The following is a 23,466-nucleotide window of genomic DNA, read 5'->3' as shown; positions in this document are numbered from 1 at the left end:
CTACATGAAGCTAAAGTTTCGGTTTCTTGGAGCAGGTACTGAATAAACTTAGCTTGCTACTTGAGAAGCTTTCGCTTCTCAAACACATGTGGAAGAGCCAAGCAAAAAGATGAAATTTAAATGTAACACAGCCTGGTGTATTTTACGTCTTAAGATATATATAGATGCTGTAGAAAATAAAATGTTCATTTTTGCCTGTTCGCCAGCTCAAGAAAGGCAAATGGGACCATGGAACTATTTCCAGGAGCACTATCACATGTGCGCTTCGCCTACACAGCATTCCCTTCATTGCCACAGAAAGTTGCCTATGAATGTAGCCTGGAAAGAGGAGCTTATAACAGTTGTCTCTGCAAAATAGCACTTGCTGTTCCCAAGTAAGCGTTGCTTAAAGTTAATGCACACGTGTTTCTTTGTGCTTGTGTTGTCCGTGGTGTAGAAAAAGATTGCTGATTACTACCACAACTGTATCACCGCACAAGCACTAAAGTACACTAAGCAAAACAGGGAAACGTACAGTGTGCGCCTGTCCCGCCAGACGGTCGGCCCCCTTTGCTTCGTTGACGGCCTTGCGAGCGTCCAGGTTGTTCTGGGTGTACTGCTTCTTGAGCTCTGCCAGTCGATCCTGCAGTCCTCCGACCTGGTCCAGAGACCGGTTGGCCACACCTTGCGCTTTGTAGGCGGCTTCCTCGATCTGCGGCACGCAAAAGTTATACAGCTAGGTCAGGTCATGCCCAAACACACTTGGCGATTCTGTAACTGTGTGTCTGTATGTGCCTCCTGCGGTGGCTTGATGACTATGGCGTCTCGCTGTTGAGTACGAGGTCCCGGATTCGACTCTCAGCCATGGCGGCCGCATTTCGACGAGGACGAAATGCAGATACCCTCATATACTGAGATTTAGGGGCACATTCAAATGAAACCAGGTGGTCAAATTTATGCTGGAATTCAGCACTACGGCACACGCCTCATAGGTCCGTTGTTGCTTTGGGACGTTTAAGCTTCCTGAATCAATCAGTCTGCTGTACATAAAAGAAAAAGTTCCTTAATTCTGTCCCACAATGTGTAATAAAGGCTTTCTCTGTAAAATATAGACCAATATGTTCCGCTGCAATTTTGTTGATGGATAATTCGAAACTCGTGCTAATCACAAGATGTCTGCTGAATGGACATGACTTGAGCACTGCGTAAGCCTATTTTCAAAGCTGCGATGTGTGCCCTCGAGTAACCAATGAAAAGGTTAATCTACAGAGTTTTTAATTAGCTAATTGATGCTGTCATGTCAATAATAGCCACCTCTTTAAGGAGTTCAGTTGACAAATGGAATCGCACTGTTTGTCACAAATTCTCTTTTCTAAGCATTCTTTTCCTACAGAGCACTAGCTTGTGAATATCATCTATATATGCTGATTATTTTTATTAGTTTGATAATAAGTAATACAATATGTGCCATAAATGCATGGTGAACAATACAGAAATAAACTTCAGACACACCTGTATCTCAAAAGAAGGATTCGAAGAATATTCTAAACAATTAAACAGAGACACAGAGAGAAAGATGTTTATGAATGGAATAACAGTAAGTGTGTGCGTGTGCGTGTGTGTAGAAAAGGTAACCCCTGTGGTGTTTCTGGTGAGGTGCCTAATGTCTGGTGTAACTGGTGTACTTTTGGAGGATTCACAGCAGAGCTCCAAGGTTGTGAAGATAAACAAGTCTACACTTTCTTGTTTTGATTTTTTAACTGTTTGGTGGCCAGAACTCTGTCCAGACAAACCACTGATAGATGATGATGTTAGCGTTTAACAACAGTTGCCATTTCAAATGTTTTCGTTTAAATTTGGGTGTTCTTGCGTATTTTTGTGGCATCATCTTACATCTTTATTTCACGAATTATTTTCTTTGGTCTTGTATACCAGGACATATGCATGCAGTGAAGCTGAATGAATATCTGGCAATGAATCCAACATTGTGTTTTTGTAAGTTTTGGGGAGGACGGCCAGCTTGGTAGAGAAGGGGTAAAAGCAAAAAAAATAAAGCAGCCACTACAACACATGCAAGCCTTTCCAAACTATTTTCGCCCCTTGTCTTAATATTAAACAAGCAGCACTCATCTTATTACCAAGATCAGCCAATCAATTTGGTGGATAACTAAGCATGGTATGGATTCAAATGTAAATAATCATCACACCTGTCCAAGGCCTCTTATTAAAGGGTCACTAAACTATTCTTTCAAAACCATACTTTCGTTAATTTTGCAGTAACAGGTTGCTTATTAAAGAGGAAATGAAAGGAATGAAAAAATTAATGGAATGGAAATGAGCTCCAGTTTCCGAAATATGCACTGAAGTGGCAGAGAGCCAGCATGACAGCGTGGCATCACAAATTTCAATGTATTTTTCATACCTGGGCTGCTGTAGCTCGGTAAACATTATTTAAAAATTTCTCACTTTAGTCCTTGGCTCTTTTAGGACACAATGTATAGTCCATCTTTACTAAAAAAAAAAAAATTACCTAGGCTCGAGCAGACATCGTCAAAAATCTATGACATCGTGGCGAGCTGCCATTAAAACTTCAAGGCAGAATCGCCACTCAGTCTTTCGTTCTTGCATTTCTTCTGGCCTGCCAATCCTCTTTTTATTGTGAGAGTAGCTTTTTTGGTATCGCAGAAAGATAATTTACTACTACCCCAGTCGAACGAGGCACTTTCAATCGCGATAGTGCCCGATCGAAATCGAACGATTGGATTGTGATTGTCTCCCTTCCACAACTTGCTCAAAGGAGCCAATTGCGATCAAGAATATTGATCCCGACCAGGTTCAATCCCGATCGAAAGTGCCCCGTGTGGCTGGAGAATATTACAGCTCAAGTTATTTTTTGTTTTAGTGTAGCTTGAACATGGGAAAGTGCATACCTGAGCAAGATCTTCCTCGGCTGTATTGATGTGCTGTCGGGCCTGATCGATCGCCTGCTTGGCCCTGCCTTGGGCTTCAGCAGCATCGTCCAGGTTTTGCAAGACCTCCTTGGCGGTGTCCAAAATCTTGTTTGCCATTGTCCTGCGCAAGCAGAGGCGCACATGTTACCGAGTGTGAGTGTTTGTTTCTGTTCACACATTACTATGAACAACAAGCTCATAACTGTGTCTTTTGGCAGAAAGCAGGGCTTAATTGCATTTGTTAGCATTTAAACTTAAGGTCTGTGTCTGCTCAAAATGGGCCAGATATTAGTAAAAGGCTCACTGACAGTTACCACAGCCAATGAGGGAGAACAGATACATTGCAGCAACTTGAAGCTGCAGTCGGGGCTTCTTGCCTCATCTGTCTTGAGCTGGCGATCCAAGTACTAATGATTCTATAAAATGCCTCGTGTAAAGTTAGAACAGCTTTATTGTGCACTTGTCCGGTACCATTATACCTAATTAAAGATGTGTTTCAAATTCGCTTGTCCGCAATGTGCACAAGCTTTAAATACAGGACGACAGTGTTAATAGTAATGCCAAGTCTCGTGGCTGCCCCAACACTGGTTACAAGTTGTCTTGCCAATGATCTGTCTATTGAAAGGACATACCTTGCACGATCTGCCTGAGCCTTGAGGTCCTTTGCAAGCCTGAGATCATCCCCGGTTTCTCTCAAGATGGCATCGATGTCAGTCAGGCTAGCTATGGTGTCATTAATTTCCTTTGCCAGCTCTCGAATTTGTTCAGGTTCCAGCGAGATGGACAGACCAATACACTGCATCAAAAGAGGGTAATGGCAGAATGTCAGGTAATCAAACGAGAAAAAAGCAACAACAACAAAAGATTGAGCATAAACCATAAGAAGACAATTGGCAAAGTCAAGTGATAGCATCCTGATAGATCTGCTCAGGTGTGCTGCTGGGAACAGTTATTGGTTAGCTCTACTGGGCTTGTCGGTGCTGTGACATATAGAAATGTCACAGTGCATTTGAAAAGTAGCTTTCAGCCTCACTGTGAGACATAATGAGAGACACACTGATATATTAATTTTCACTGCACCTATGATTATGCAATTAGATATCAGATACGATGTGGCCAGTGTCTCGTGAAGTGCTGCCTGTGCCGTAAAGTGCATTTTTAAAAATATCCAGCACTCCTGCATAGCGCGTTGTGTTTGATAAAGGAACACTACATGTGATGTATGGGGAATGCGAGTTCCGTGTTTTCTTTCACTACCCGATGCAGGCTGCGCTTGGCTAGGACAGCATGGATACATACAGAAACGCATACGTACATATCCAGGACATCACGTCATAATTCCTGATATGGTGTTTCTATAATTGCTACTGCAATAACAAAAATCAAAGGACTTCTGCGCTGTATCATACAGGAGAAGGGAGGCAACAGCTGGGGCCATTGACACTCTAATGCAATCTTCTGACTAGATACAGAAATTTCATGCCGCTTATTTTATTACATCCTGATCTCGGTGCAGCCAGGACATTTGTGCATCAGGCATACTTACAAGGGGCCATGAAGGAATTTTGATGGTTGTGCACAAATGCAACTAAATGTGGTAAGGGACGCTTTAGTGAAGATTGACACGTGCCAGCCTGTACAAGTAAAATGAGTGCCTCAGAACATTCCTTGATTATTGAAGAGTTTCAATTTCTGTACCTCTTCAGCGAGGACTCGAATTTCAGCTGGTCTCGCTCCGACTTCACTCAGAAACTTGTCAATACGGTCTAGCAAGTCCTGCAGGTCGGTGCCGACTTCTTCTGACTGATTCTTTGCCATCTGGGAGCGTGCAAAAGCCTTCTTCGCTTCTTCAAGGGCCCGTTGAGATTCCTTTTCCGCTGAACCAACCTGCATGTGGGGCATGGACAAGAGCTCGGGTCAAGTTATATCGACACACTTATATTTTGCTCAGTTTTGAGTGACACATTTTTTCATCTAAGATGAGCACCTTCAACAGTTAAGATCACTTCTGTGAGATTTCGTGTGACTTGGCCCCGTACACACTGGAGTCTATGGGCAACAGCAATCCCTGCACTGTGCCAAGACGGTGAGCTTGTTACTGTGTGAGGAGTGCTGTTGCCTGTAGGTGCTGACGCATCCATTGCCGAGTTGTGTGAACTCTCATTAAAGTGACGGTATCCCCAAAAGTGATTCAACAAGAATATGGCCTCTAGGCTTCGTAATGTGTACCAAAATTTATTTGCATCAGCATTTTCACATTTCATCCCATCGGTTTCTATCAACTGTGAACTCGTGCTTGGCAGCAAAAATTGCAGAAGGCCACTCAAAGGAAAGCTCAAAGGAAGTGCCACCCGAACCAACCAGGATGAAACGACAAAGACCGACAAACGACAATGAGAACAACATCACAGCACCAGCAATGACAGCTTGTGTGTCATGAACACTAGATCGAATTCTGAGAGGGAGGGGAGGGAGGGAAGCATTAAGTTGACACACATATAGAGTTTCTGTTTCTGACATGAAGAAATGATGATGCTACCCACCGCATTGAAGAGATCTCTGGCTTCCGCTTCTTTCTTCCCAAGAATCTGGTTGGCATCGACGGCCATGGTGAGCGTGTTGTTAGCACGAGTGAGAGCGCCTTCCTCGCAGCCTAGTCCGCCACAGTGGTTGCATCCTGCACCTCCACAGAGCGAATCACAACGATCCACCGTTCCTCGTCGATAGCAGACAAGCTCGTTGACATCGGAGATTTGATCTTCCAAGTCGGCCACCTGCGACGGTGCGCAAATATAATGTCACATTCATCCTCTGATCCCACATTTGCTGTAATAAAGTTCAGAACTGTGAAAAAAAAGAAGGACGTACAGATAGGGTGATGTAGGATAGTGCCGTGATTTTGGATGAACCAACAACTTGGCCATCGTACAATCTAATTTCATTTTTATTTCTACAATTGCAATTAATTTTGATGCGTATTACTTTGCGCAGAATTTCAAGAAAGTTGTGTAAGTGCCTTCATAGATGAAATCACATAGCCCCGAATGCCCTTTCCATTCTGTCACTGAAGGTAAATTAGCAAGCAAGACATGGACATGTTCCAGCGCGTAACAAAAATGAAGGGGTTCATAGACAAAAAAGGACAACAGAAAAGGTTAGTGCTCTACCTTTTCTGTCCTCCTTTTTGTCTCTGCACCTCTTTTCATTTTTCTTATGAACTGGAACATGTCCTTGTCTAAATTTCAACTAGCCCAACTCTCTGCCTTAATTGGAAAGCAAGTCATATACTCATGAAGGTGCTTCTGCAAGACATATTGGAAAGAAAATCCAGCAGAAGCGATTGAAGATTGTCGTCGAAGGGGTCAGCGGTAGCTTTCCAGTTACTCTGCAGAGTTTCTCATATTTTCGTTGGACTGTGGGGTACCCCCATCCTCCTATGTTCCGACCAATCAGGTTCCTCCTCCTCTGTGCATGCGCTTCCCGCTCCACTCTTTACTCCTCAATTGTGTTACCTTCTACCATGTTAGATCGATGTCCTTTAAACACTGAAAGCTATAATAACAGCATAACCTGCATAAGCAGGTTATGCAACCTGCATAACCATAAATGGATAGCTCACCTCTTGCTGCAGTTTACGCAAGGCATTCTCATTCTCCTGGTACGTGCGATTGTATTCGCTGGCCGTGTCTTGCAGTTTTCGGTCAACGTAACGGCGTGTGGCCTGCGACTTGGTGATGTCGTCTTGTGCTCCCCGGACTCGTCCCTCGGCTAACTGGGACCTCTTTTGGGCTTCCCTTGTGATGTTTAGTGCTCCTGCAAAGAAGGTGTCACCAAAGAAGTTATGTCATCAACATGTCCACCCTTGAACACTGTTAACCACAAGTTTCCAAAACAGGTTCCAAGAAACCCAAGGCTTTCCACAGGCAGAATTTGTGCATTCCATGAGCATACAAATTAATGCATGACTCTTGCCCTCGTTTTAGTTGAGTTGGTTTATGAATATGCACATCTCATTAAGTGCCTGCATCTAATGAACAATATAAGTGCTCACATCACCAGTTTCTTATAGTCGAAGCTCACACCAGACATGAAAATACCACTGTTATATCTGATATTTGTTATGAGCATACATTTGTTACATGCTGATACTGGTGAGCTATTTTAGAGTTAGCTTGTTATATCCAATAATTAATTACATCAAGGTTCGACTATATACAGTAGACTTCCATTGACTTAACACCCGTTAATTATATCTTCTGTTTAATTCAATCCGACTGAAGATTCCAGCCGGAGCCCATGCATTTCTGTGGGCCTAAACTTTCGTTATTTCGATCCTAAAATTGGCCTTCACCGGATAATTTGGACTTCACCAATCAGCACGCATGCGCCCGACCCAAATAGCAACCCTTTAATGGCAGCATCTGTCTCAGTAGAGCTTAGGGACAGTGAATGTGTTGAACACACATCAAAAATGTCCTGTTGAAAACTCCTATCTTCGGCCTGCCCTCGGAAGATTTTTAAGCAATAACCGTAGCTCACAATGTCTGATTATGGTATTTATGCGATTCTAACGTGCACCTCTTTCTTTTATATAACATGTGCACTGCGGCTAAATTGACTCTATTGACTTTAGAAAACTGGCCGCCATTGTGCAACACATATTAGAATCTTGCCAATCTTTCTTGCTAAAGAATGGGGTGCACGTTACATTTATACTTTGTTTAGGAGCTTTAATGTCATTTGAACATAGTTCTCAACTTTGGACACGTAGAAAGTGGGTGCCTGTTTGATTCGGGGTATTTTAGGCTTGGGCAAACGCTGCCAAATGAATCTGCGGTGTGCTATGGCGTTTTTTTTTTTCATCTTGTTTAATTTTAGCTGCCAGACAATTAGATCAATTTGGTCGGTCCCATCAGGGTCGAATTAATAGAAGCTTACGGTATCTACTTAATGGCAACAGGGGGCCTTTTAAAAAACTTGTCTCAAAACATGTAAAGTGGTGTGTGACACTGCAAGGTTGGCGTAAAGAACAAAAGCAGGCGTCAGGGCTTAATTTTTGACACAAATTATTTTGCAACTGTCGTGCTGGTACCCTGTTGCTTTTTCCCAAGCTGTCTCTAAGCAAGCAAGGATAATGTCCTTCTCGAAGGCACTCACAGACTCGTGTGATGACTGTAAACATGCCACATGGCCTTGCACTACACACAAGTAACATGGCCTCTGAGACTGCTAGCAGAAGTGCCGTGCTGACAATCTTGGATGCCATGCTACTGACAGAATACGGTGGATGACTGGCAGTTCAGAAGGCCAAGTACTGTGACGCTGGCCCCAATGTGGATTTATTTCATTTCATGAAGCCCAGCTCTTACAACTAGCATGCAAAAACTCATCATGCCATGAGCCAATGTACTTGCAGTAATTTTAATCGCCGTGCAATTAATTTGTATTGTTTGTGTGTAAACTATATGGGTAAACTATATATAATGGGTATAACTACCCATTATTTTAATGCCCTTAAACGTTAATCACAGTTTACGTTATCTATGTGCTATTACTTTCTTGCTACGCCATTCGGACCCACAGTTCATAGTTGCACACTGCCTAATCTCCATTCTGATGTCTCGGGCTCTCGGTTTTCATTGGCCCACTACCCACTCTCCAGACATTTGTGTAACAGAACTTGAGGGTGTCCCTCCTACCTTCGACATTGGCCTCCTGCAGTGCTGTGGTGTTCTCGCGCAAAGCCTTGGCATCTCTTCCTAGTTCTTGTGCTCGCTCATGGAGACTTGCGAGCATCAGGTTGGTGGCGAAGGAGCGCTGTGTCACATTTCCTGACCGGTCTCCAATTTCCTCAAGTTGTATTTGACTTTCAGTCAAGTTGCGCCTGCACAGAGCAAAAGCTTTAGTCACACACTCGTAATCAACTTTTATTGTCAAGTTATTTGTAACCACCCATGTTCAGTGATCCCAAGACATCACCTCCTTTCACAGCCAACGCCATCAAACTATCACAGCCACTGTAATGAAGTATCAGCTTATCTAGGTTCACTGCAGAACAAAGGCCTCTCCCAGATATCTCCAATTAGTCAAATATCATTATAACAAACTGGCATCCGACATAAAAATACCTTTGTTATACTTACTTGATATTCGTTATATGTATATATTTGTTACATGCTGATATTGGCATGAAACAGTTTAGACTTTACTCTGTTATATCTAATAATTCGTCATATCCCTTTTCATTACACCGAAGTTTTACTTATATGGGAAACAGCAACTGACCGGATCTCTTCAATGAGTGACTGGCGGTCCAAAAGGTCCAGACCAGTCATGTTGGCACCGCTCAAGATTTCTTCCACTTCATGTAGCTTTTCTTCCATCTCTTGGAACTCGCGCGTGTAAACGCCAGTGGTACCCTGCTGCTTGATTTGCCGTGCCGAGTTTATCATGTTCTGGGTCTCCTCTATTGAAGAAAAAAAAAAAACAAGAAAAAGGCAAGCTAGAGTAAAATAAAATGTGATTCTCACAGCATGTTAAAAAAAAAAAAAAGCTCCATTCCAACATTTGACCACTGTGCACGAATCGTGCTAGGCAAGTAGAGAGAGAGGAAGTTGAGGCACAAACATGCATGGGGAAGGAAATATTGTGCTATTACTATTATATACTGGATCACATATTTTAACGAAAAGATCATATTAAAGACGTCTTATGGTAGACAGATTTTCGCCATGTTCCACAGTGCTGATAAGTGTTAACTGAAACATCAACGTATTTCGCCACAGATTTTGTGGCCTTATTTCTCAAAACTGGTACTATGCGCCGAACTTCCGCTAAATTACTTTTTGGCATCAATTCCGCAGTTAAGACCTGCTCTAAAGTGCTTAATTACAAAGTTAATTTGTAAGGATCTGTTCATTAGCTAACACCGCTTTGTCTTGCAAGTAGTGTATTTATCAACTAATCAACAATCAAGCTTCTGTTTCGAAGAAACAAGCACTTGACTCCCTTTAAGACAAACTCGCTTAATACAACTCCTATGACAACAAAACAGTTCAGACCTTTGCTAACAATCCAATGGATCCAGCCCATTTCTGCCAAGCTGAGCGGATTGATGATGTGAACAAAGCTACAGATAATGTGCACAATGTCTGCAGTATCTCGCAATTATTAGGATACGGGTTTGGCTGCACAGAGGCATAAACTAGTGGGATCAGTAAGAAGTCAAGTGTGATGCAACATCACATCAACCCTTTTGTAAATCCAATGCCAGTTGGAAGCAGTCCACTCGACTTTGCACACATATCCGTACCAAACCAAAATGAGCATAAAGAGCGCAGCCACAAAGTCCAGTTTTATTTTTCCAGCTAAGTTGAATAGGGGAGTTCCACAATATTTTCTTGTGGCGGCATGGTCAGTATCGAATGTCGGCTAATGAACAGCCAGCAACACAGCCTGCATCAAAGCCGTGAAATGGCCGTACGGCCAGGCCTTTAGAGCAGCCAGATGTCGGCTTCTGTACACCTGTTGCACCATACAGGAACACGCATCAAATATATTGGCGAGTTTACGAGTACCAAGTTTAGACATAGTGAAGTGTTTGAAAAGACAAGTGTACAGCGATGCAATTGCAGCAGATATGGTGTGAACCGTGTTGCAGAGTATTGGGTAAATTCGGGGCTGCGGCAAAACCGATCCCTTAGGCTTCCAGAGGGTGTGAAAACTCACTTGTATAGGTTTGCTCTATTTCACGTATGAATTGCTTGAATTCACACACATCTGCGAAGGGTTACCGCCCCCCCCCCCACTCAACGCACCACGCAGCTCTTGGATGATACGGTCCCAGTTGTCGAAGCACTCCCCGCAAGAGTTGCAGTACGGCGCCTGTCCCGTGAAGCCACGAGCGCACTGCTGGCAGCGGTCGCCAGCCACTCCCGGAATGCAAACGCAGCTGCCGTTGTTCCGGTGGCACTGGCTGGTGGCTGCTCCAGGCACGTTGCACTCGCACGCTGTTCAGAGGCAGAAAGAAACAAAATGTCTGCCCGTTTATCTTGAGACACTATTATACAAAGGGAGCAGGAACAGACTTACCAAAACTCTAATACAGCCAAATTTATTTCATTATTTAAAATATACTGCAGTCCGAGGACCAAGCAAGTGGGCAAACAACATAATTTAGGAGACAGTAGAGCAAGAACACAATCTAAAAGCATTTAAAAGAAAATAAGAAATACGAAATCAAAATCAGTTGCATCTGACACGAGATACCTACGTCACGTTCGCTTCACTGTGTGCTTATGCATAACTAGGCACAGACATGGCAAGGAATGCTGAAATGCAAAGGAAAAAAAATGTTTGAAACAGTGAAATCCCGATAACTTAAAATCTCTTCATTCAAACTGATGGATAATTCGAGCTTCTCTGTTGGTCCCTGCAAAGTCCTATGTGTTTGAATAGAGAAAAACTCCCATGAATTCGAACTCCAAAAACCACGCAACAGTTATCTTGCACATCATCTCACTCCCATGCGCCGCTTTTCGAACAAACCCGAGCCAAGGACCGTAAGGTAGCGTGCCATAGAAATGACGAGGAAAGAGGCGCAGCAGAAGCTGAGACCAGACCGAACTGGAGTAAGCAGAGTAGTGCCAGCAGGAAGCAGCCCCCAGTGTGCGCTTGATCACATTATAATATACTATATATGGAACCTAGGCTTTTTTTTCGGCACATGTCACACTGATGGAGGAAAGATGGGACTTCTTACATCCGAGCCCAGTGACAGTTTTGGTTTCATGTGCTGTAGTGCACAATTGATTGATTGGGCGCTATATTTAAACGGGCTCTCTTCAGTTCAAACTCCATCTTATTCAAATAAATTTTCCGGTCCCCTTGGAGTTCAAATTAATGAGGTTCTTCTGTATTTCTGTTTTGCATTTGATTGTTTCTTGTGATGTCTTGTAATATCTACACTTCATGCAATTGACCAATTGCATGAAGTGCAATCGATCAATTGATAATTTGACAAAGTGATGTGAGAAGCTACATAACATGCTTTTCTTTATTTATATATATGCATAGTTGCAAGTCACGGAAGAAGCAGACACCACAAAACACATATGTGGAGCTAGTGCGATACTGCTGGATTTCTTCATGGACACGACTGTTGCACAGCATGGTTCTTGCCTTGCCCAATTATAAACATATGCTTGAGAAAGGTTCCAGACAATATATGTGACCAGTTATTGCTCAGGGAGGTCAGCACAGTGACCCTGCCCTGAAAGGAAACTTATGCAGGCGGGCACTTGCCTTTTCCACAAACTACTGTTCAGCTTTGGCCATTCTTAATGACAAAGTATGAATCTGTCGTGGGGATAAATGTAATGGATGCAATGATGGCATGGCATATACAAACAACACTCTTGAGCGTGGCAGAAAGAAAAGTGGCTCAGGTCAATGGCAGCCACATTAGTACCATAGTTTTGGAGATCGTATTAGAAAGCCAATGCTATGTGATGTCACACATTAAGCGGGTGAAATAAACTGAGCATACTCACGATAGCATCGGACACGTGGGTCACCCCAGTGATTGTCCTGGCACTGATTGCACTGTCGCCCACCATGGCCTGGCTTGCACGGACACTGGCCATCAAACTCGTTGCACTTCAGGTCGTAGGAGCCAAGGGGGTCGCAACCACATGCCTCGCAGCCTTCACCGCTGGCAATTTTCCAGTAGTTGGGAGCACAGCGATCGCAAGAGATGCCTTCTACATTCGGCAGGCATGGGCACTGGCCTATACAATGTAGAAAAAAAGAAAAGCATTACTGAAACGAAACAAAGCCAATCATGCGTAAATGTGTTGAAATCCTACGGTAATGAGTAAGAAGAAAGATCTAGGGCACAAGAGAAGTTGACAGAACTAGTAAAAAGGTCACCACCGTGGTCTTCATAAACCAGGCCACTCTAAAGGATGTCTATGACATAGGCGGCTGGCTTTTCTGCACATCTCAGTTGTCTAGTGGTTAAGCTCACCACATCTTCAAGGGTGAAAGGGCCAACAAAATGTAACGTGAGGTGCTTTCTCAAGCTGGTATTTGCAGAAATATGATGAATGAATGAATGAATGAATGAATGAATGAATGAATGAATGAATGAATGAATGAATGAATGAATGAATGAATGAATGAAATGTCCTCGTGACATTTGGCTTTGTACCCACCAGTCACGGGGTCGCAGTATCCTTGGTTGGGGTCTAGGCCAAGAAGGTTGCACACACACTCATAGCATTGCTGGAGTGAGGCATTTCCGAAAGTGACCTGGCTTGCAGCGTTCACAGTGGGGACCTTCGGTGTTGTACAAACAGCGCATACAGACTCCCGTGCGTGAGTCACAGTTGCCCGGCTGGGTCTCATCAACATTGCCGCTGCATTCGCATCGCCGACAGGAACCGCCGGGAACGTTGGGTTCACCGTAATAGTTGTTGGCACACCGGTCGCACCTTTCACCTGTACAGTTGGGAGGCAGTGCCAATAAATAAATAAACAAACACATACAAATTGCAATTCAAGTATAGCTACCAGGAACTCTTAGTACTTCGCATGGCTGCACTAATTTGGTGGGTTGTGAAAATGAAACAAATTTTCAGAGGATTAAACAGACAGAAGGGGGACGTGACTATGCTTGAGTTGTGTCCCCTCATTGTGTCTTTGTATAGTAAAAGATACTGCATGGTTTAAGAGGTATACTGAAGCTGATTAGAATGATTAGGCTGCCCTTTCAAAACTTATTCTGTATTTCCACAGTGGAAAAAGTTTGCTTGATAGATGAGAAAATAGAGAATAAACTGCCTTTTTTTTTACGCACCTAAACTGCAGCTTACATTACATCCTGGTGACATTAACGGATTCCATAGGTTGCAGAATCATTTTAATTATGTGGCCACTGTACCATTTTAATGAAACTTGGTGCATTTAGAAGACACAGCCATGCTCTAGAGACTCTTAGAAGTAAGAACTGATAAGAACTGCAAAAGTTCTACAACCTGAAGCATTAAGTTTACAAGTCTATATCACTGCAACAAAAACAGATCCCACAATACTGTAAACTCCGTCTCATAGTGTGTCTAATCTTGGCAAAATAAATCTCTTAACTTGGAGGTAGCAACGAACTGTTAGTTTGGCTACACAAGTCTCAAAAGTCATAAAGCAGTGATATTTTAGAGCTGTGTGCGGTATATAAATTTTTGGTTCTTCAGATAGCTCTGACAGGGAGATGCCATTTACAGAATTGTGATAACCTCGTTGAGGAGTTCGTGGCTTGTAAAACGACGCTTCAATATTTGTTTTTTTTTTTTCTTTTTTGGGCGAACCTGTTGTTTATTTCTTTTTTTTTATCTTGAGTGCCCAAATATAAAAATCTGTTCGCAATAGTCATTTGAATTAACCATTTAGCTTTTAAAAACAATAGATTTCATTTAAATCATATCAGCAGTTGGGAAATAAGAGCACTTTTTTATTTTGCATGCATTTCAACGGGGACATGAGTCTTGGCCGCGAATTAACATGTGGAAACATCAGGAGCTCTAATCTAAATACAAGGGAAATGGATTAACAATTTTTCTTAGCTTACACTACACCGAATTTGATGAGGTATGCTGCATTTAAAACAGAAAGTTATTATCTGCCAACTTGGGGAGCGAATTTTTTATTTAGGCCAGCAATTTTTTTCTTACATAAATGATTGAAATGACAAAATTAAAAAAAAAAAGGAAACTCTACTAGTACGCACCACGAAGAGAATCTGAAACCAAGTGATGAGCCCCAGCACACAGGCACGCATATGGGAGCCCCCATTTGTACACACTATAATTAATATTTTGTGAGTTGGTGTCTTTTCTGGCATGCAGAAATATTTCATTTCCGACACTGGCCTCTAGAGTGCACTCAAGAAACTTCACTCAAAGAAAGAGTAGAGTAATTTGCATGCAGGCACCTCCTTGGCTACTATCATTTTTGGTGACGCTAGCTAAGCCAACGTGATGAAGCCGAGCCAAGACAAAGCACCCCACAGCTCTGGCAGCAACTATAGCAACAAATATTCCATCGCTCACTATCGGATTTCATCCTTACCTTATCAAGAGAATGGGACGTACAAATATGCCCATTTCGACCTGCTTGGTTTTGGGAAAGGTATGTGAATGAAATGAGTATGTGAACCCACAAATTGTGTTGTAGGGAATCAGGGGCTCATCGTGACTCACTTTTGGACACTAAATAAACAAAGCACATATTAGCTGTAGTGTCCTTTTTAACACATACGATGCCACCTCGGATGGCATTAATACGAGAAAAACAAATATCAAACTTGCCTACATATCCTTGCGCACAGTGACAGATAACATTGCCAGTGCGTGGGTCCAAGTCACAGCTAGTGGCGTGGTTGACACCACTGTCCGCAGTGCCCGGGCATGGGCACGGGCGGCAGGGAATGTCCACTCCGTAGCGAGGGTCTCCGTAGTAACCGACCTCACACCTGCATTAATTCAACGGTTTAATGGTTTGCAACTAAATCATAAATGTGCAACAAACCTGAAATCTGAGAAGTGTCGACATGCTTTTCACACAACTTAGCTGATATGCTGCCTCAGATTTAAGGATTTATTTGTAAAATCATTTGTTTTCAAACTGACAAAGGGGAAGGCAGTTTGAAATCAATATACACAGATAGCTTACTCTCAGAAAGCTTAATATTTAGGTAGGGATTGCACCGGGATAAATTGTGTACTTCTGTATGAAACTTTTGTTCAGCAGAAGGTACAAAACGAAGAAGAGTATTGTTAATTAAATCCTTCACGAATGATCTGCACTGCCTGTTCTTACAATGATTTCAATAAAAATCTGTATTCTAATACATTTTCATATTAGTCCTACACGTAATAGTCCAGAGGAACATGAGTGGGTCCAATATGTTTACACAAAAGTCCTCTGCTTGTGCAATACAAATTTGCATTGAATATGTAACTAGTCTGCATAAGTCCGGCAGACTCTTTATTGGTATAACAACTTGACTAACATGCTTCAAGAAGTCCATATGGCAAGCTTGAGAATCACATTATCAAGCCTCAGATTTGAAGCACATGCAACATTTCTTTCAGGAATGCAGAGTTAAAAAAAAACACATACTAGAGGCAAAATTGACACAGAAAACATTAAAGGCATGACGAGAGGCACAGGCGTCGGATTGGAAAGTGTTGATTCTTGCATTGTCCCATGGGCTCAGTTCTTTAACTTCGCGATTCCTACTCTTCCTAAGTTTTCCTATGCTCAGTTTATTGGCCAGTTTCTTGTGCGCTCTGCCACAACTTTGTATGATTTTATTAGGCTTGTGCGAATATAAATTTTTTGGGTTCAAATCGAATAAGTTTGAATAGTGGGATTTGCATTAACCCTTGACACAAGTGCCAGATGTTGACAAATCTAAAAAAAAAAATTGGTTTACTTGCCAAAAAGGAAGAAGGTTCATCTCTGAAGTCAGTTTATTTTAAAAGTGCCGTTATTCAGATATTTTTCAAGCAAAAATGCAAGTTCAACGTTTCTTACAACTCCAGCAGCCCAGAAGAATTGTTTACAGCCTCTTGCTCACTCTTGTGCTTCAGTCTACTTAAAATGTTGTGGTGGTTAAGGCCGTGGGAGCATGTCGCATTTGCGTCATACATCGTCGCAATGCTCTGAAGTGCGACGTTGACTGCGCAACACCAGCTGTTTATGCTGTGTTGCGCAAATTAAGCTTGAGGCTTTCCATTGACAGGAAGCTAACCCACTTCCGTTTTAGTAAGCGCACGTACAAACTTGGTAGGCGCGCTCGCTGCTTTTGCAGTCCTCAGTTTTGCCTGCGCGCATGCTCTTGGGCCTGATCACCGGTGGGCAGCAAACCTTCTGCGATAGCTTACCGTCCAATGCCGTGCCTGCCTTGGCTGTTCGGCCTAGTCAGCACAGTTTTGCCAGGCGTCAGCAACCAAAACTACTGTTTAGTGCCACATAGAAAATTTTAAATAAGTAAATAAAATCGGGGTGCGAGTTATATGCAAATTTCGACTTGGGATGTGGCTTCACGGCAGTGCGGCATGCGCTGCCATCAAGCCACCTTTACAGCAATGTTCTTCGTGATCAGTGTCTCCAAAAAGGTGGGGAAAAGAGCTGCTGGCTGAAGATACGATGTGGATGATTCATGCATTCATGAATAGAGACTGTTTTTACAACTATCTGATTGTTGTATGCTGTTATTTCCGTGGGTTATAAGCACATATTTTATTTGTTCTTTTTCTTTCCAGGGTGTTGTAATTGCGGGTGCAGCTTATACGCGAGAAAATAAGTGTATTCTTTCATATCAAATACTTTGAAAACTTAAAATACTAAAATTTGAGCCGTAGCATACATCGAATAGCACAATATTCAATCGAATAGTATACAAAAAATATTGAGTATTCCCTTAAGCCTAGATTTTGTACATTCTCTTTCACTTTGCCAATGGTAGGAACTGTTATCCATGAGCAGATGGAATTTTATGGAACAATAAACTAGCAATGTCGTAACTTTGTAGGGCTTTCCATCATGTAGAATGTTTCTAGCAATAAAATCTGCTCATAAAGTGCAGTGGCAACAGAAAAAGATTTGTACAAGCAAGTGGCAATCGGACTGGTGAAATTGCAATACATAGCACTGCAGCCAACAACATACTGGTCACAAGAGTACCGAAATATTCCCATTCCTCACATTTGAAGGTAGTTTGGTAGACGGTTGTGGGTTGCGAAGAACAATGGCTGGCCAGTATACAAACACAAGGTGGACAAATTGTGACATAGATACACAATTGATCAGACGCGCTGTTGTAGATAGCAGACTTCCTTCTCGCTGAAAATGCTGGAAGAGCCCAGCAGACTCGCCATCTGCGTATTTCTGCACAGCAGCACCACGTATCGCAATTTTGCATTTCTGTTTGCCGATTGCTTGCGCTTATCGCTTTTCGATGCCATTGTACAAGAGAACATTTTCGCAATATATCATGATGGTGTTGTAGCTCAGAGCTTACACAGCCATAGTCCCATTGCACTCTAACCCATCTACCCGCCGCGGTGGCTCAGTTAGCTAAGGCGTTGCGCTGCTGAGCACGAGGTTGCGGGATCGAATCCCGGCCGCGGCGGCCGCATTTCGATAGAGGCGAAATGCAAAAACGCCCATGTGCTTGCGTTGTAGTGCACGTTAAAGAACCCCAGGTGGTCAAAATTAATCCAGAGCCCTCCACTACAGCGTGCCTCATAATCAGAACTGGTTTTGGTACGTAAAATCCCAGGAGGGAGAAGAAGAGAACTCTAAGCCATCAGCCAAATGAGCTGATTCTCACACTTCCAATCATTCGCATGCCAGTTGAAGCACCACTACAGAAACTCGTATAGACACTAGCTCCACGTGTTTCTTTAAACAAGCATGAAGAAACACGGGGAATGCAGGAGGTGGAAATTCAAGACAATGAGCAACACAAGGATGAGTAACACGATGAGTAACACGAGATAAGAGCAGGATTTTTTGCTCTTATCTCGTGTTACTCATCGTTTTTAACAAGCACGTGTTACTCTTTTTTTTTCCATCTCTAACCTGTCGCAGTGGGGCCCTGACGTGAAGTCCCGACACTGGATGCAGTGACCTGTCCTTGAGTCGCACGTGTCTGCGTGACCGTTGCAGTCGCAGCGCTGGCAGTTGGGGTAGTTCCAGTAGCCAGGCTGGCATTCGTCACACTGTCGGCCGTACGTGTTAGGCCGGCATTTGCACTGGCCCGTCTGGGCATCGCAGAAGTTGTCCAGGGAACCAATTCCATTGCAGTCGCACGCTGGAAGTGAATGCCTGCTAAGTCACTTTACCATTTAAGCCTGTGCTTTATGTAAAGCTTATAGTTTCATGAATAGCTTTATGAATAGACATTGCAGGGGAGAAGTCGGGAAACAAATGCCTATGTCATGCATAGCACCAGTAACATGTAATTACAGCAAGGGTCATACATGCTCTCACAACGCTAATGCAGCTAAAGCACATTCTTTGGAACAGAAAAAAAGAAAAGAAGAATGCAAACAATCATCACAGGAAACGTTTGTGTACCCAGGGGCAAGTACAGGTAAACCTCAATATAAGGAACCTCAATATTAATAAAATCTCGATATAACAAAGTATTTACCTTTTTATAACTTTATAACTACTAAAAATGGTAGTAGTATATATGTGTAACAGCAGTATGGTGTATGTAGGCCACATCCCTGAGCAATTCATCATATGAACACAAAACCGCGACTTCTGTGCTAGAAAAATGCACAATTTCTGCTACACAAGATGCTGAAAACAGTGAATGTGCCACCTTCTGAAAGCTTAAAGCAAACATGCTTCAACTGCTGTTATGCTTCTCTTGTGGTTCCTTGTAGTTTGGATTTTCTTGTGAGCAAGCACATAGTATAAGCTGAGTCTTCCAAGAATCATCGGTCATTATACTTTCTACATCCTCCATGTGTAAGTAAAAGCTGCTACGAGTTGGGCAAGTTGCCTAGGCTTTGAGGCAAAGATAACAGTGCATATTGAAAAATAAAAGCATGTCAATGTACTGTCTGTGATGTTGACAGATTCGGATATGCGACAAGATAGTAGTGCTCACGACTGAGTGGCTAGATCTATTCTACATACATTAATTAATTTATTTCAATACCTTCCTATAGCGCACCCAGGATCTCTGCCAGGGGAGGGAGTGACATTTTTTTGTGTGTAAGGGGGGGGGAAGCAAGCACTTTGCATAATATGTAATTTCCTTGCTTTAGCCAGAGGAATCCAACAGCAACTCAAATGCCTAATAATTATAATGATGACATTAAGGATGATGACGATGTTTATTTCTTCAGCGTTTTACTCAAAGTAATTTAAGAGTGAATGAATAAATACAAGACAGTGATAGAGTGTTTTTGCTAATCAGGAAAATTCAACCTCAAGCCACCTCCTGAATTGTAATGACAGTGTGAACAGAGCACTGAAGGTACACGTTGGACTGGTGGGGCTGGACGCGTGAGGGGGGGAGGGGGGATTAACTCGGTCTCAAGGGGGGGGGGGGGGGGGTTACAACACCCAAACACCCCCCCCTGTCGGTGCGCCACTGACACCTTCAATGCCCAGAGGCATTATATAAGGATATTTGGGAATGATGACAGTGGAACTGAATCCTGAATGAATCCTGAATGAATGAACTGAATCCTGAATGAATCCTGGAACTGAATCCTGAAAGACGAAGACGAAGTGCCTTTCAGGCAGAACGCCGAGTCTTCGAGCTCTACTTCTTTTGTGAATTTTCTTGGACTTTGCCGGTGAACTGCTGTTTCCTGCTTAGTTGCGGTGGAGATGGACTCTCACGCGCGTCCGCCGGACTCGGTAGTGCCCGCGGCGGCTGCCTCCAGGAAGCGCAACGGCACCGAGAGCGACACTGACAGCGACGACACCATGCAGTACTATGTCAGCAGTGAAGAATCTGGTGACGACACCTTCGAGCTGGTGCGGAGCCGTAAAGCAAAGAGAAGGTTTGTCAGCACATCATCGAATTCGAGTGCGTCCACCATGAGGTCATCACGGATTACCGAGGTACTCACCATCCTTTTCACGCCAGTTCTCGCCACGGATAACCTGAGATGCCTCAACAGGCAAGCCGTGTCTACACATCTAGAGGCACTGGTCCCGAATGAAATCAAGGACATCAGAGTAAACACCCGTAAGAACGTCGTAGCGATCGACGTAGAACATGCGGCTGCGTTAGATTCTTTGCGCAAGGTCACGGAACTTGACGGGATTAAAGTCCACCCTCATATTCCGCTGGGAAAAGAAAGCAGTACTGGCGTAATTTATGATGTCGACGAAACCATTGCCGACACCGATTTGTCGATCTTAATCAAGCCGGCTACAGAAAACACCGTCATCGCAAACGTTTTTCGTCTCGGCACGTCACGGTGTGTGAAGATCATATTTAAGGGCGAATCCCTACCAACACACGTAAAAGTGGGCCACTTCCGACACGCAGTTCGGCCTTTTGTACCAAAACCACTACAGTGCTGGAAGTGCATGAAGTTAGGCCATGTGAGTAGTGTGTGCAAAAACACTTCCGTGTGTTCTCGATGCACGGGGCCGCACACCACTGACACGTGCGAGGCCAGTGTGCTGAAGTGCACAAACTGCAGCGGCCCTCATGATGCATCCTCAAAGGAGTGCCCCTTAATTCGAAAGGAAATGGCAATTTTAAAGAAAATGGTTAGAGACAACTCGTCTCACCGAGAAGCGGCAGCATCTATTAAGCGACGAAGATCACGTCGCCGACGCCGTTCAAGAACCTCCAAAGCCTCTGTACCGCGCGAGCCACGTACATCACCACCCCCTCTCCCGCCCAGGCCAAACGCCGTCAGCTCTAAGGACAAAGGAGCTTCGAACAACACGGCAGCTGACGCTTGGCCTGAACTCCCGAGGCTACATGCACCTACGGAGCGGGAACAGACATCTACAGCAAGGGACACCTCGTCTGTTCCTGATAAATTGACAGACCAGGATCAACAAATTGTTGTTATGCTCAGCTCTCTGGTGAGTGCTCTTCGTGTTCTTCTGGACAAGCTGCAGACGCCAACAGCTAGAAGTGCATTGCAAGTGCTGGATGCCATCAATCCGGTTCTCGCAAGCCTTCAGAAGTCCAGTGCTTGAAAACTTATATAGCGGAACCATGGCTCGTCGACAGCAGCAGCGATCGTTCCGGGATGATGTCAGAAGCGCCTCCATATTTCAGTGGAATGCGAGAGGCCTGAGGTCACGTATTTCGGATTTCCGGCAGTTCGTGTTTGAAAACCGCTTTCCTGTGCTGGTCATCTGTGAACCGAATTTATCAACTACCTTGAGACTATCAGGATATGAACCTTTCGTTTCAACCACTTGTGCCCGAAGTAGTAAGGTTCTGGTTTACATTCGCAAGGACCTTACGTATTTCGCCCAGCCCGTACCTCCACACGACGATAACCAATATGTCTGTGTTACTGTGAAAAAGAAGAGGCTGTCTTTTACACTTATTGGCGTTTACCTTTCCCCAACAAGTCAATTCGATAGCAAAAGACTAAACGATCTTATGGCTGCGACTCACGGTCCTTGGATAATAACAGGAGACTTCAACGCTCACCACCAGATATGGGGAAGCTCCAGGATAAATTCAAGAGGCAGGTCACTCATATCCTTTGCATCAGGCCACAATCTGCGTCTTCTAAATGACGGAAGCCCGACATTTCTGCGAGGAACAACGTACAGCAGCTGCCTAGACTTAACACTGGTGTCACGTTGCCTAACTTCGAGAGTGCAGTGGTTCACTGATATCGAAACCCATGGAAGTGATCATATTCCGACCTATGTGAGAATCGATGGACTAGAAGCTACATTACCCAATATATCTCGCCAAATTGACTGGTCAGTGTTTGAAGATCTTGTGGAAGACGCATGCAAGAAACCAATCGCACGCAGGCTCGAAGACATCATTGCAGACGCAATGCATGATTGTACGCGTAGCTTCACTCATTCATCAAAGCGTACAGAGTATGACATTGAATTGGAAAGACTTCGTGCACTACGTCGTCGAGCTGAAAGGAGGTACAGGCGCACGAAGTCAATTCTTGACCTCAGAGTAGCTCGGCGAATGCAAAAGAAGATACAGCGCCGGATGGATAAACTAGAAGATCAAAGATGGAAATGCTTTTGTGAGTCACTGGACCCCCGAAAGCCACTGTCCCGTGTGTGGCGTACCCTAAGGGGTCTTCGCTCATGTCCCCAGCAACGACACCCATTTAACGCCCTTGCTCTCCATCAAAACCGCCGTGAGATAGACGTTGCAGAAGAGTTTTGTGCGAAAGTCGCCGGCGGAACAGTTCTACTCCCTGACATGGTTTTAGGCGACATTCCTGGTCCACGAGATACAAGTATGGATGCTCCTTTTTCTATGGAAGAGTTAGAGGCTGCTATGGTGCTATGTCGGTGTTCGTCTTCGCCAGGGCCCGACGGAATCACATATAATGCTATGCGCCACCTACGTCGAGAAGCGCGACGAGAACTGCTCAACCTTTTTAATAGGTCATGGCATGATGGCGTCGTTCCACAGGAATGGAAACGCAGCCGCTTGGTACCGTTGCTAAAAGCAGGAAAGTCACCGCTAGAACTGTCATCATATCGGCCTATAGCACTCGCCAGCTGCGTCGGAAAACTCATGGAGCGCATGATCCTCATGCGTCTCGAATGGTATCTTGAACACCACAATATTTACCCCGACTCTATGGCGGGATTTCGACGAGGCCGTTCATCGATTGACAATGTCATCGATCTAGTGTCATCTGTTGAGCAGCAAAAGTCTTGGAAACGCTTATCAGTAGCACTCTTTCTTGACGTGAAAGGCGCCTACGACAACGTTTCCCATCAAGCCATCCTAGACGCACTTTTGACATTGGAACTA

General features: G+C 43.8%; 1 protein-coding gene and 1 long non-coding RNA gene across 4 annotated transcripts in view; one reads left to right on the top strand and one right to left on the bottom strand.

Annotated features, from left to right (window-relative positions):
* Positions 1-23,466, bottom strand: part of LOC119465973 (laminin subunit beta-1-like) — a 65,365-nt gene that overhangs the window by 5,444 nt on the left and 36,455 nt on the right. Inside the window, 14 exon segments of the mRNA XM_037726462.2 lie at positions 515-691; positions 2,910-3,051; positions 3,563-3,726; positions 4,629-4,817; positions 5,474-5,704; positions 6,550-6,743; positions 8,630-8,814; positions 9,216-9,396; positions 10,748-10,939; positions 12,482-12,718; positions 13,145-13,235; positions 13,237-13,430; positions 15,293-15,456; positions 18,576-18,807. Of these exon segments, the coding sequence (XP_037582390.2) occupies positions 515-691; positions 2,910-3,051; positions 3,563-3,726; positions 4,629-4,817; positions 5,474-5,704; positions 6,550-6,743; positions 8,630-8,814; positions 9,216-9,396; positions 10,748-10,939; positions 12,482-12,718; positions 13,145-13,235; positions 13,237-13,430; positions 15,293-15,456; positions 18,576-18,807 (2,573 nt within the window).
* LOC125940689 (uncharacterized) overlaps positions 1-23,466 on the top strand; it is a 55,976-nt gene that overhangs the window by 10,814 nt on the left and 21,696 nt on the right. The window contains exon 2 of one of the 3 annotated variants that reach the window (XR_007463883.1): positions 8,593-8,729. The exons of the other annotated variants lie outside the window; for them this stretch is intronic. This is a non-coding gene — a long non-coding RNA (uncharacterized LOC125940689). The remainder of the gene's footprint in view (positions 1-8,592; positions 8,730-23,466) is intronic. 3 annotated transcript variants of the gene reach the window in all.

The sequence above is a fragment of the Dermacentor silvarum genome, chromosome 10 (assembly GCF_013339745.2).
Source record: "Dermacentor silvarum isolate Dsil-2018 chromosome 10, BIME_Dsil_1.4, whole genome shotgun sequence".
In the NCBI taxonomy this organism is placed as follows: domain Eukaryota; kingdom Metazoa; phylum Arthropoda; class Arachnida; order Ixodida; family Ixodidae; genus Dermacentor; species Dermacentor silvarum.
Note: the sequence above shows the minus strand (reverse complement) of the source record. Positions and strands in the feature narration are given on the sequence as shown.